Source organism: Pygocentrus nattereri, chromosome 21 (genome assembly GCF_015220715.1).
Source record: "Pygocentrus nattereri isolate fPygNat1 chromosome 21, fPygNat1.pri, whole genome shotgun sequence".
NCBI classification, from domain to species: domain Eukaryota; kingdom Metazoa; phylum Chordata; class Actinopteri; order Characiformes; family Serrasalmidae; genus Pygocentrus; species Pygocentrus nattereri.
The window spans coordinates 29,457,559-29,472,548 of NC_051231.1; the positions used below are offsets into that span (position 1 = coordinate 29,457,559).

The 14,990-nt window shown below is 41.8% G+C and overlaps 1 protein-coding gene across 6 annotated transcripts in view; it reads left to right on the forward strand.

Annotated features, from left to right (window-relative positions):
- Positions 1-14,990, forward strand: part of tafa1 (TAFA chemokine like family member 1) — a 316,569-nt gene that overhangs the window by 252,335 nt on the left and 49,244 nt on the right. For all 6 annotated transcript variants that reach the window (XM_017711461.2, XM_017711454.2, XM_017711470.2 and 3 more), the window contains one exon: positions 2,351-2,491. In XM_017711461.2, the coding sequence (XP_017566950.1) occupies positions 2,351-2,491 (141 nt within the window). The remainder of the gene's footprint in view (positions 1-2,350; positions 2,492-14,990) is intronic.

The following is a 14,990-nucleotide window of genomic DNA, read 5'->3' on the forward strand; positions in this document are numbered from 1 at the left end:
ACCTCTTTTCTACACTGTCCATTGCTCTGCATGGTTGACCCAAGATATTTGAAGTCATCCACCTCTACGACCTCTACTCTTTCCATCTTCACCTTTCCACCTGCCTCCCTCTCATTCACACACATGCATTCCGTCTTGTCTCTACTGACCTTCATTCCTCACCTCTCCAGTGCAAACCTCCACCTCTCCAGAATCTCTTCCACCTGCTCTCTACTCTCACCACAGATTACAATGTCATCTGCAAACATCATGGTCCCTTATTCCATGTTGAAGTACTTTTTCAAGACGTTTGTTTCTGCACTTCTGCCTTTTTTTATTTGCTTTCAAAGCATGAAAAAATTAAACAGTTATTTTCCTTCCCAAAGCATATGTAATTAAATAATTATTACAGAGTTTGTTACAAACTGAATTACAGTTTCAGGAGTTTTCAGGCTGCACTTGTCATTTTTCTGTCCTACTGTCAAAAAAACAAGAATAATCATAACAGAAACAGGAACTCACCAAACAACAAAATCCAAAGCAACCCAGTGAACACACTCATAATAGAAACATGACAGAGAACAAAGAAATTGAAAAATAAAGTAAACGTAATCAAAGATATTCCTGAGAGTATAGGCGGAAGCAAACAGACTGGACCAGAATGACGACATGGACGAGCTGAGTCAGAGAGATAAAAGAAATGTGTTCTATAATTTAGGAGCCATTACACTATATGAAAAGTGGACAGTTGGAAGGTAGCAACAAAAGCTTTAACTGGGCTTAAAAATTGAACTCAAAATAGCCAAAGAATGTTCTGTCTGAGCCTGACCTGACCTGCAGCACCAAGTTTTGAGTCCTAAACCTAGCCTAGTCCAACAATATTGTGGCCCCAAGCAGCCCATCAGCACTGAATTAGCTGAATAAAACCTGATAATATAGCACCAGTTCATCAGAGTGATGGTAGAGTAATGACCATGAAGATAGCCATCATAAGATCATGGGCAAATGAAATGTACTATGATCTATTAACAAGTGTATTCATCAGGACATGGAACACTCCAAATGTGTTAATCCTTGACCTAGCAAGACTATAACCTTCACCTGTTTAGTCCTGTGAATATGAACAGTTGTGAGCAACTCTGGTCACATTACATTTTGTTGATTTTCTAAATGAAAACATATTTCTGCACAATTTGACTTAATACCTTGTTGAACATTGGATTGCTGTGTGTGTGTATATATATATATATATATATATATATATATATATATATATAAGGATAATAGGGTAGGAGGCTGTCAGCTATAAAGGGGGTCCTCTTCTTCTCACAAACACCAGTGTGGTATGAATTGGAAGTTTAGAATCTGGACTTTCAACACAGTTTCTACATGTGTCTCAACAAGCAATGAGGGAAAATAAGCTCTGTTAAGTGCATCATATATTTGCTGTCAATGGTGATAAAGGTTCTTCAAAGGGTTGATAACATGCAGGTCCACATTTGGCTTGAATGGCTGTTAATGTTAATAGGCCATGAAAACATGTACAACTCTTTTTTTGAACGCCTTTTATTACACAATACTCTAACCTTAGAAAGTCCCTAGATACTGAATACTAAGCCTTATTGTGTAATACGTCTGGGATGTTAAGGGATTAATCCAGTGTCACCCATCACTGAACAAAATCTCGCCTCTCCAAAATGAGAACTTTACGGGAGAAGGAAAAAACCTACTCTATTTTTAATGTAGGTCAATGGAGCCAGACTTTTTGGCAAGTCATTTTGGGTCATTTTAGTTGGTCCAGTCATCATAAAATTTACACACAATGTAAAGAACAATGGGTCCTTTCAAATTGTTTCACAAACTGAAAAATGACAAAAATGGAGAAATGAGGTTTTGTTTCAACAGCAGCGATACTGATATGTGGCCTATGCAAACTTCTACAGTTGCTCATTTCTGACAGTTCACTGATGTGTACAGTCACATGAAAAAGTTTGAACACACGTTTTTGTAGGTTTTTCTGTGTTAAACTGAAAAACACAAAATAATATGAGACTTTTCTGCAAATCTTAGTGTATAATTTCAATTTATATGCTGAGTTTAACACTGTGGGAAAAAAGCCCATGAAATATAAACTATGCCATACATTTTGCACAGAACTTGTTTTGTTTTGTTCTTTTCCAATTTAATAAAAATCAGCAAATAAAAACTAATTAAAATTTCACTGAAATGTCCAGAACTGTGTCAGAAAGTCAACAAAACATATCATTTGACCAGGCGCCCAAACTTTTGCAAAGGACCGTATGTGTGCGTGATATACAGGTCACATGTCACTGAGGGCGTGTCCCTGATCTTTCCATGTGTGTTTCCACAGAGGGTGGAACGTGTGAGGTGATCGCAGCTCATCGGTGCTGCAACAAGAACCGGATTGAGGAACGCTCTCAGACGGTGAAGTGCTCATGTCTGCCAGGGAAAGTGGCCGGAACGACACGCAACAAGCCCTCCTGCGTGGACGGTAAGAACGTTGGCATCACATTCAGTCAATTAAGGGCTCTGCTGTGTCCCAATTGTACACTAAACGCTGAACTTAGCATGTAGTATGTATGTAGTATATCTAGTATGCAGTATATAGTATGTATTGATCAGCCATAACATTAAATCACCTCCTCGTTTCTACACATTTTATCAGCTCCACTGACCATATAGGAGCACTATGTAGTTCTAGAGTTACAGACTGTAGTCCATCTGTTTCTCTGCATACTTTATTGCCCTGTTCTTCGGTGGTCAGGACCCCCATGGACCCTCACAGAGCAGGTATTATTTGTGTGATGGGACACTCTCAGCACTGCAGTAACACTGACGTGGTGGTGGTGTGTTAGTGTGTGTTGTGCTGGTATGAGTGGATCAGACACAGCAGTGCAGCTGGAGTTTTTAAACACTGTGTCCACTCACTGTCCACTCTATTAGACACTCCTACCTTGTCGGGCCATTTTGTAGATGTAAAGTCAGAGACAACAGCTCATCTGCTGCTGCAGTTTGTGTTGGTCATCCTCTAGTCCTTCATCAGTGGTCACAGGACGCTGCCCACAGGACGCTGTTGGCTGGATATTTTTGGTTGGTGGACTGTTCTCAGTCCAGCAGTGACACTGAGGTGTCTGATCTATGCGTACCAGCGCAACACACATTAGCACTGCACTATACAATGTGGAACACATTTTGATGTATTTGTGATGTATTAAACTCTATTAGCTGTAAAGTCGTAAACCCAGATAGGCCAGTAAACTTGACACTATCTAGAACTATCTAGAACTGATATGAATCAACTCCTGCCACAATACAATAATAAGATGTGAATTTAGGTGGAAATTCACTCTCAACAATTTGCATAACGATATCTTAGAAAAGTCTTCATTGTGTGTAATTCCAAATATTTCTGCAGTTATTAATAGTTTCTAGAAAAACTAAAAGTGTCTAATTTGGGCTAATTTGGGCTCTAATTTGGGCTACTAAACAAGGAACAAGACCTTAATGAACTCCCACTATGTGTTCCTTATAATACCGTTCGGCATCCTGATTGCTTCACTTAGGGCCAATGCAATTATGAATTCTAACCTAAAATGGTCATCAGAACTTACATCCAGTGCAACATGATTTTAGCGACATCTATGAGTGTTTTGGCAAGCAGACAAACCCTTTAGCCAGTGAAGCTCATACCAACACCTTTTAAACTCAGCGCCTTAATAATCTCCCTGTTGGGTTTATTTACTCGGCTGTCGTTTTCAAGTGGCACTTAACAGCTGACATGTTTTAGCCGAGATATATTTATACAGAAAGCCAGTCTTTTCCTGTCACATAAAACCCTTAAGTGTGCAGTAAAGTTGCTGATGCAGAAGTAAAGCAATGGTGCAGGTGTGCCGTTCGTGCCGCTTCACTCTGGCTGTCACCTTGATGCCATTTCGCACTGTTTATTCAAATTTCATGCAAATGCCAATGGGCTAGTGTGACCTCTCCAATGAAAGTGCTGCTCTTTTCCGAGCTAAGAGAGCAAACAAACAAAGCAACAAATGTTTATATATCTAAGAAACACTGGGGCTGAGGAACAGAGTGCAGTGAAAGGGGCGGAAAGCCTCAGGGTTGGGAAAAATCAAAGAAAGCGACACACATAAAGATTCTGTTGAACTTTGAAGCCAGCGCTAGACAAAGCGGTAATTCAGTCGTGCTCTTGATTTCCTCTGTGTGTGTGTGTGTGTGTGTGTGTGCGTGTTTGTGCGCTGACTGAATATGAAACGATCGCACCGTGAACGCTCTCTCTGCTCCAGGCCCGCTTGTTTCATAAGGCTGTACTGAAGACTGCTGCACTTTTGCACCACCTGAATACTAATGGAGGCTCCTTTTTTAAATCGATACACTTAAAAATGACCCAGTAGCTGATTAAAACTGTTATCAGTAAATCTAAAGCAGTGCTTTCCAGTTCCACTGCTGGAGCCCCTCTGCACTACATATTTTAGTGCGTTTCCCACTTACACAGCCCTGACTCAACTCATCAGCTCATTGCCTAACCCTTCATGAGCTTAAGGCTCATCTACAGTTGTTGCTTATTGATTTGCCATACTGGCTGAATGTAAATCGTCGCTGTCCAGTGAAAAACACATCTCCAAAATATGAACTTTACAGGAGAAGGTAAGAACACTCGTAGCTTTCATTACATTTACATTTACATTTACAGCATTTAGCAGACGCTCTTATCCAGAGCGACTTACAAGAAGTGCTTTGTCAATCTAGAGAAAGTATCTTTGCTAGTTACCAGTAGCTTAGAGAGAAAGACAGTCCTGAGCTCAGATACTGCTAGAAGCAAATATGTCACTGCAGACACCAAGAGAAAAAGAACCAGAGTTGAACGCAGAACTCTGTGCCATTCAATGCAATACAATAACAATAAGATACAATACAATAAACTACAATACAGAGTATTGCACTCTTTCAATGTAAGACAATGTAAAGAGATTTTATTAAGTCACATATTAAGTGACCCTAATTAGTTCATCTTAATCACTTAATATCTGTGTTTTACATTGTAGATTTAATGGTCCAAGCGCTAAAAGCGCTGGTTTAACATTCCTGTTACATGTATCCCATCATGCCCTGCTCTCCCGGGTGGTCTTTCAGTCTTGACCTTAGCAATCTGCACTCTAACAGGGTGTTGATGTGATGCGTATTAAAGCATAAAGCGGTGTTCACACTTCATGCTCCTGTGCATCTTTCTACCACAGAGAGGGTCTTTCAGACACTGCTGTATTGATCAGACCAGGGATCAGTGATGTAAGGAAGTGAGAGATGGAGAGACTAAAGCACAGATGGATAAATTAGAAATAAGAGTGTGTTAGACATGCAGGAGTGTGTGTGCCAGGAGTGTAGCTATGGGGAGCCTGGGAGGGTTGGGCGTTCCTACTTGGAAATCAGGTCACCCCCAAGTTCAGTAACACTTTAGCTCTCACTTTATTTGGATAGTCCACTTTAGTCCCATATAGTTTATCTACAGATGTTCAAATTGCTAACAGGGTATCTGTTGATTCTAAGCAGATTTGGACCGGGGTTAGGAGTAGGTGTAGGGTGAGGGTGGTTTTAGGTTTTGGGTTGAGGTTAAGGTTAGGATTATAGTCAGGTCAACTGAATAGATATTTAGTTATAATAATAGACTATAACAAACAAAAGTGGGCAAAGGTTCTGATTTTTTGCATCTTCTTGCCTTTATGTCCACCTTAAATAAATACATGAGACTGATAAAGGCAGTCTTTTGGGCTTGAGGTTAGGGAACCAGCCTTGTGACCGGAAGGTGACCGGTTCGATCCCCAGGGCTGGCAGCACATGACTGAGGTGTCCTTGAGCAAGACACCTAACCCCCAACTGCTCCGTGGGCGCTGCAGATCACCGCTCCGTAGTGTGTGTGTTCACTAGTGTGTATGTGGTGTTTCACGTCACAGATGGGTTAAATGCAGAGGTGAAATTTCCTTGTTGTGGGACTAATAAAGGGACTCTTAATTTGGGGCAGTCATGGGCTGGAGGTTAGGGAACTGGCCCTATGACCGATAGGTTGCCAGTTCAATCCCCAGGGCTGACGGCACATGACTGAGGTGTCCGTGAGCAAGACACCTAACCCCCCAACTGCTCCCCGGGAGCCATGGATAGGGCTGCCCAATACTCCGGGCAAGTGTGCTTACTGCCCCCTAGTGTGTGTGTTCACTAGTGTGTATGTGGTCTTTAACTTCACAGATGGGTTAAATGCGGAGGTGGAATTTCCCCATTTGTGGGATTAATAAAGTTAATAAATTAATAAAGCATCACTTAACTTAAAGCTCTTCCTATGTCATCACAAGTTTTCGAGGGATAATATCACCATAGCTGCATACCACCATCGCTGGCACAAAAAGGCATGTAAGGACATACAGATGCGTGTTTTCACATGTTAACACAGCATTAGCTTTCTCCAGTTTCTCCTGATGGTGAGAACTTAGCTAAGCTGACCTGCGTCAGCTGCTGCAGGCTATTTACCTAACTAGTAAATGTAGTTGAAGTTGTAAAGAAAACTGATTTCGGTCTTTTGAAAAACTGGCATGAATGCCATGATCTTCCACGATTCACTCTAAACAACACCTGCATGGAGGTAGATTCATTACCATTTACCCGCATATGTTTCGTTCTGTGTACAATGTTTCTCTGGATTATGTAGAATATCAAATATATTCACATTTCTACTCTTTAACAACCTTATAGCTCAGAAGATCCAGTGATATTCAAGAGAAAAATGTTCACAGGACAAAATGTATTAGATGAACATTTTTATTTTACATTTATGGCATTTAGGCAGACACTCTTATCTAGAGCGACTTACAATTTGATGATGTTTACACAGGTAGGCGAACGTAGTGTTAGGAGTCTTGCCCAAGGACTCTTATTGGTGTAGTGTAGGGTGCTTACCCAGGTGGGGGTTGGACCCCAGTCTATAGCATACAAAGCAGGGGTGTTATCCACTACACCATACCAACCACTTTTTATTTACCGCAGAGTGCGACTGAGGCGATTTTTCGGGAAACCCTATTCATTCTGGCTGCAGAGAAACGGACCTTAGACCCAGAGTTCCTAATATGAGCTTAAGAGCATGGCCACAAAATGTCGACGCAACTACAGTGGTCTACATGAGGCTAAAGGCGGCTTCTTTTTCAAATTTTCTGTGCTGCGTCATTTAAGGTAGAATGGAAAATTCAAATAAGAAGCTGGTGAATAAAAAGCCAATTTCAACCTCATCCAGTACAGTGGATAAAGGATAACTGACTAATATTAGCCAGTTAAATGTGACGTAAATAATCCTGCTTTGTATTAAAAATTCAGAAAGGTTTCCATATGATTATTTTAATAAGGAGTCATTTTGGAAGGATTTAGCTGCAGTGAAGTGCTGGGGCCTAATGCTTGCAAGCTACCCGCCCTAACCTGTAGCCAGGCCCCCATAAAATGAAGTAAAGAAGGCAGTCTTAAAGGCTGGGGCTTTGTGCTGTTGCTGGTGGAGTAAACACACATTAGACTATCATTCATCATATATATGAGAGTAAATATTGGGTATGTGTGGGCGTGTGTGTGAGTGTGTGTGAGTGTGTGTATGCATATTTATGTGTGGAGAGGGAGTGTATGAAAAACACAGGCGTACACGTAGGTACTCATACTGCAGTATGAGTTATTTCCTGGGGGCAGTCATGGGCTGGAGGTTAGGGAACCAGCCTTGTGACCGCAAGGTCGCCAGTTTGATCCCCAGAGCTGACACTACATGACTGAGCAGGGCACCTAACCCCCAACTGCTCTATGGGCACTGCAGACAGAGCTGCCCACCACTCCGGACAAGTGTGTTCACTAGTGTGTATGTGGTGTTTCGCTTCACAGGTGGGTTAAATGCAGATGTGAAATTTCCCCATTGTGGGACTAATACAGGTCACTTAATCTATCAAAATGGACATTAAGTACAAGATATTTAATATTCAGTGTCAAGAACATGCTTTTATTTCCAGCACATTCGCTTTCAGTTTTTTAAAGGAATCTGCAGGGATATTTTTCTACACCTTTAAAGTTAAGTCTTATAAGTTTGTTCCTCACCATCCAAGTAATCCAAACACATTCAGTGATGCTGAGATCTGCGCTCTGGAGTGGTCAGGGGCCACTGTTCTGGGAACACCAGCAGCTTCTTTGCTTGATTTTCCTCTTCATTTTTTTTGTCAGTCTTCTGTTGTCGGTAAGGGCCTCTCAACAGCTACACGCCCTTTCAGACCCATAGAGCTGAGTAGTCTTCTCACAATGTAAGGATGGACAGAAACACCTGTGGATGTTTTCAGATCTGAAGCAGCTTGGTTTTCTCCTCTCTCTCAGAGAGGAAAGCTTTAAGCCCTGTTTATCTGAGAGGGAGGACAGATTAATGGCTGTTAGTCCCATTTGATTATTATTTTTGAACCATTATTTAAACTCCAGTCTTGAAATCTCCAGTTTTTTTCCCCTCAGAAATACATCATTTGCACTTACAGTCTGTTTTGAAATAGAAAAATGAAGGGTGGTCTCTGACTTCTATACAGCACTGTATTGCATTTTTAAAACACACACAGTACATGTTATGTGGCATATAGATAATTATATTATAGAATATGTATGAGACCTATTATTATTACACATGTTTAAGAGTATTGCTCGTAGAGCTGGGAGGTCAGTATGGGACAGTGGCCAGTTGGTGTGCATGTGCTTTGTCCTGTCCCACTCTGTGGTCTATATGCGGCTCATCTCGTGCTCTGCAGATATTAATGCTGTCTTTATGAGTAACGATGCTGCTGCTTCAGCCTGACACCGACCCAGAGAAAAAACAGCAGGATCTGCCTCAAACACACACACACACACACACACACACACACACACACACACACACACACACACACACACAAAAAGACACACACACACACACACACACAGCACTGTCACTGCGCTAACACACAAACACACACAATACTGTCACTGCACTAACGCATACACACACACACACACACACACACACACACATACACACTGCTGTCACTGCGCTAACACACAAACACACACAATACTGTCACTGCGCTAACACACACACACACACACACACACACACTGCTGTCACTGCGCTAACACACACAGTACTGTCACTGCGCTAACACACAAACACACACACACACACTGCTGTCACTGCGCTAATACATACATATACACACACACAGTCACACACACACTGCTGTCACTGCGCTAACATTCACATACACACACACACACAGCACTGTCACTGCGCTAACACACAAAAACACACAATATTGTCACTGCGCTAACACACACACACACACACACACTGTCGTCACTGCACTAACACACACATACATATAAACACACACACACACAGTCACAAACACTCACACCCACACAATACTGTCACTGCACTAACACACACACACACACACAGCACTGTCACTGCGCTAACACACAAACACACACAACACTGTCACTGCGCTAACACACACACACACACACACACTGCTGTCACTGCACTAACACACACACAGCTGTCACTGCGCTAACACATACATATATACACACACACACAATCACACACACTCACACCCACACACTGCTGTCACTGCGCTAACACACACACACACACACACACACTGCTGTCACTGCACTAACACACACACACACAACTGTCACTGTGCTAACACACACGTGTGTACACACACACACACACACACACACTCACACACAGCTGTCACTGCACTAACACACACACACACACTCACACACATATACACAGCTGTCACTGCACTAACACACACACACACACCTATACACACACACACACACACACACTGTTGTCACTGCACATACACAGACCACTCACACACACTGCTTTCACTGTAGTAACATACACACACGTAAACACGCACACGCACACTGCTGTCATTGCACTGACACACACTGCTGTCACTGCCCTAACATACACACACACTGCTGTCACTGCGCTAACACACACAGACCACACACACTTCTTTTAAACCCACACACGTAAACACGCACATAAACACACACATGCTGTCACTGCGCTCAACACACACAAATATACATATATTTTGCACTCACAGTGTCTCTCTCTCATGCTCTCATTTCTCTCTTCTGTCTCTCTTTTCCCTCTTTCTCTCTTATTTATCTTTCTCTCTTCTCCCTGACTATCTCGCTTTCTTTTTATCATACTTCTTCTTCTTCTTCTTCTTCTTCTTCTTCTTCTTCTTCTTGCTTACTTGCTGTCCCTGTCTCTCTTTCTCTCACCAATCTTTATCTCTCCTCTTTCACCTTCTACCGCTCTCTCTTTATCTCTCGTCTCTGTTATTCTTTCTCTCTTAATCTCTCTTTCTCTTTCTCTCTTTATCCATCTTTATCTCTCTCTCTCTCCACTTTCTTATTACTCTTGCTTTCTTTCTTCTCTCATTTCTTCCTTCTTTCTCTCTTTATCTCTCTTTATTTTTATGATTTTTTTTTCTCTCTCATTCTCTCTGTCTCACTTCTCTCAACCGCCCCCATTTATACAGACTCACTCTTCTCTCATAGACTCATAGACATACACACACTAACACACAGTGCTGCCCTATTAAAAGCTGTCTGCAGTCCTGGATGGAGTTCATATCTAACACACACACACACACACACACACAGACACACACACAATCTCTCTCTCTCTCTCACATAGAAGCTGGAGCTGCTAAATTTGGAAGGCCCTCGTCCTGCTGTCACCTGACTTTATAAAAGTCTTTTAAAGACAAACTTCCTGCTGCACTCATTCAATGTCATCAGTATCAGCCGAGTCTTAAAGGGATACTCCACCAATTTTTCTAAATTTCTGCGTGGGGCTCATCCTACAGAAACGTCCATTTTTGTGTCCCTAGCTTTTACAGATATATTCCACTTGAAGTGCTCGTCCCCACAGTCATGTGTGAAGGGTGAGGCCATATTTTGAGGTAAAACTTTAACTACAATAATCTTTACATGACTGTGCGATATATGATTTAAATGACAAGGAAAATAAACAGCAAATAAATATAAAATATCTAATGAAAACTGTGGTCGTGTCCCTGGAGTCGTGTCACTGGTGTTCCTGCCTCACAAAAAAATCTCTTATTTTGACATAAAAACCACACTGATGACATCACTCGACTTCCTTTCACCTGTTTTCTGAGGATCAGTGAAGAAAAGCACATGCTGAGTCCACTTGGTCTTTCAGTTCTCAGAGATTTCCTCATGTAGCTCATGATTTCATATGAAGCTTTTAGCTGATGTCACTGGTGTGACCGACTTTATTCGGAGGTAATTGTGATAAAAAAGAACACATGGATTAAATTTCACATTGTAGTGTATATTGCATGATTGACAACATGTGGTCCGATGCGCCGTAGCAGCCGTTTTTTTATAAAATGCTTTTTTCATTAAAAATGTCACTTGTGTTACTGTCTTTGGTATATTTCTTTCTTATGTGTGTCAGCAGTGACACCTCTGGAGAGATAGAAAAGTGGGCATTTCTTTAGAAGGACCATAAGTAAATCATTGAGATGTAAACATTCTTTTGATGTGAAATGGTTCATTGTAGAGAAATTTACAGAGATTTCTGTATAGTGGTGGTGATAGGAACCAGGGGTTCCTGTGTGTGTGTGTGTGTGTGTGTGTGTGTGTGTGTGTGTGTGTGTGTGTGTGTGTGTGTATTTTTTATTAAATAATATAACATATTACCTAAAACATTATCATTTATTATTATTAATGTTATTCTTATTATTATAGTCTTCATCAAATTGCACTGTAACTGGAAGCAGTGTCGAGGTTGTTCTCTGATCTTTTTTTTCTCTAAAACCTTTTAAAAATCACCACCAGTAAACTAAAGTACCTCCGTATTATTAAAGGAAAACAGTACTAATAACATTCCGATCTGCCCTCAGGCCATGTTTGACTTTTGGATCTAATGTACATCAGCAAACCAATAATACTCAGTTAAGCCAGTCTGGAAGGATCCCTGAGATCCTCAACCAACAGATTTTATTTAAATATACAGTGGTTTTCAGCCTGTGGGTTGCGGTCTCCCAGTGGGCTATGGTGGTACTAGTTTTTTTTTAAGTAAAAATGTGTTACAATACAAGCCAAACGTAAACAAACGTAACCCTTACCCTGTTCTCCAGTGGTCCGGATCCCCATGGACCCTCACAGAGCAGGTACTATTTGGGTGGCGGATCATTCTCAGCACTGCAGCAACACTGACGTGGCGGTGGTGTGTTAGTGTGTGTTGTGCTGGTCTGTGTGAATCAGACACAGCAGTGCTGCTGGAGTTTTTAAACACTGTGTCCACTCACTGTCCACTCTGTTCAACACTCCTACCTTGTCAGTCCACCTTGTAGATGTGAAGTCAGAGACAATCGCTCATCTGCTGCTGCACAGTATGTGTTGGTCATCCTCTAGTCCTTCATCAGTGGACTGCCCAGCAGTGACACTGAGGTGTTTAAAAACTCCAGCAGCACTACTGTGTCTGATCCACTCAGACTAGTACAACACACACCACATCAGTGTTACTGCTACAAGGTGGACTGAGAATGATCCACCACCCAAATGGTACCTGCTCTGTGAGGGTCCATGGGGGTCCTGACCACTGAAGAATAGGGTGAAAGTGGGCTAAGAGGATGCAGAGAAACTACAAAATGTGCCTATATGGTCAGTGGAGATGATAAAATGGACAATGATTCTAGAAACAAGGATAATGCTGTGCCTGATCAGTGTATTTATATTGAGCTCACTGATTGTTCTAGCTATGTTTATATTTTCAGGGCCAACAAAACAAAAACAAAGAAAATTCCGCAGTAAGTACTAAGCGCTGAGCTTCACCTGTGTGAGAACTGAAAACGAGTAGCTCTGTGCTTTTCAATGAGTCTTTTCAAATGAAGCTTTGAAACCCAACAACTTACACCATCACAGAAAGAAGCAGAAGCTGTCAGGGTCATTTGTTTACGCTTGAGTTGCAAAAGTTTGGGAAAAAGACCGTTTTATTCTGTTTATTCTACTTTTGTTGATATACATTGATGATAATTCAGCTTCCAGTGATCTCAGACAGAGGCATCACACTTGGCTGGTCTCAACATCAGTCCACCTTGCCCCAAGACTAGGATAAAGCCAAGTCCAAATGAGGAAAAGACTAAGACGAGACAGTTACTGTATAATCTTGAGTACAGCACTAGACTCTAAAGCCAGGCATACACTGTGTGATTTTAGAAATCTTGTTCTTTGGTGAGAACTCACACTGTACATTAGAATCACCCATCATGTAAGGCCAAAGCCTGCAATTTATATACACTCACCGGCCACTTTATTAGGTACAATTTCAATTGCTTGTTAACACAAATAGCTAATCAGCCAATCACACGGCCGCAACTCAATGCATTTAGGCATGTAGAGGTGGTCAAGACAACTTGCTGAAGTGCAGACTGAGCATCAGAACGGGGAAGAAAGGTGATTTAAGGGGCTTTGAACGTGGCGTGGTTGTTGGTGCCAGACGGGCTGGTCTGAGTATTTCAGACACGCACAGCCATCTCTAGGGTTTACAGAGAACGGTCCAAAAAAGAGGAAATATCCAGTGAGCAGTCAGTTGTGTGGACGAAAATGCCTTGTTGATGTGAGAGGTCAGAGGAGAATGGGCAGACTGGTTCCAGAGGATAGAAAGGCAACAGGAGCTCAAATAACCAACCAAAATCTCTGAGGAACGTTTCCAACACCTTGTTGAAAGTCTGCCACGAAGAATTAAGGCAGTTCTGAAGGCAAAAGGGGGTCCAACCTTTAACTAGCACCTAATAAAGTGGCTGGTGAGTGTATATGCACAATGCAGGAAAACACTCAGTCCGACTGGCATGATGTGACATTGTTGCTCACACTACACATGAAACGTAGCTCCTACAGACGCTCTGTCTAGAGACAATTAAAAAATAAAGCTGTGCCAAAAGCATTGGCTCAAATTGGCTTTCTCACTTGGCTTTCTGCTCCCTACATAGTGCACCACATATTAAATAATGGCTTTTGCACCCATAAAATGCATCACATGTCTAATGAATAGCCTTTTGGAATTCAGCCATATGTGCAGAATTCCATACTAGACAAACTGCAGGATTTTGGCGTTACATAGGAAGTAGGGGGCCATTTGAAAGACAGCCAAACAACTTTGCTAACTTGTGCCACACTGTTCACTGAAGCTGAAGAGCAGGCCGTCTACAGACAGACGGCTCTACAAAGACAAAACATCACCATATTTATTTATACCTCTCAATTCAACTTAGTGAAATGAAGCAAAGTCAGCATACGCAGATGCTGGTGCTGCAAATGTGGACTTTTTTGTGTCCGTATAGGAGCGGTGGGTGTGATTGTGTGTGGTCTTGGGAGCGATTTTGAGGAATCGGTTCGTGAGGCGACTCAGACTGTGAGACAAGTGAACAAAATTGTCAGAAATGTCAGCAATCCATCCGATCATCCGGCTGTTAAGTGAGAGATCGTTTGGGCAGATAATCAGGCATTGTTTTCCCTCTCACACTGGTCGGCTCGGACCAAATCAGGCTTAAAAACGGGTTAAAATCACACTGTGTGCATCTGACTTAATATTTTACCTAATTTGAAGACTTCCGCTGCATTGTATACAGAGGTGTGAGAGTAGACTTTCAATTTCAGCCTGAATCATCTTTTAAAAGTCATTTAGCCTTGGAATTAGAGCTGTAGATGGCTTGTTTTGTGTTGGTGTTTGGAATCGTGGCAGTATGTGTGCATGTAGCGGCTCTGCAGCCTGTCAGATTACCCCTGCAGGGGAATTGATTATTAGCTTTGACAAGTAGAACTACGTCCCAGTTATGTCAGGGCCAACAAGAGTCTTAGTGAAGAACATCACTTTCAACAAGTCAAAC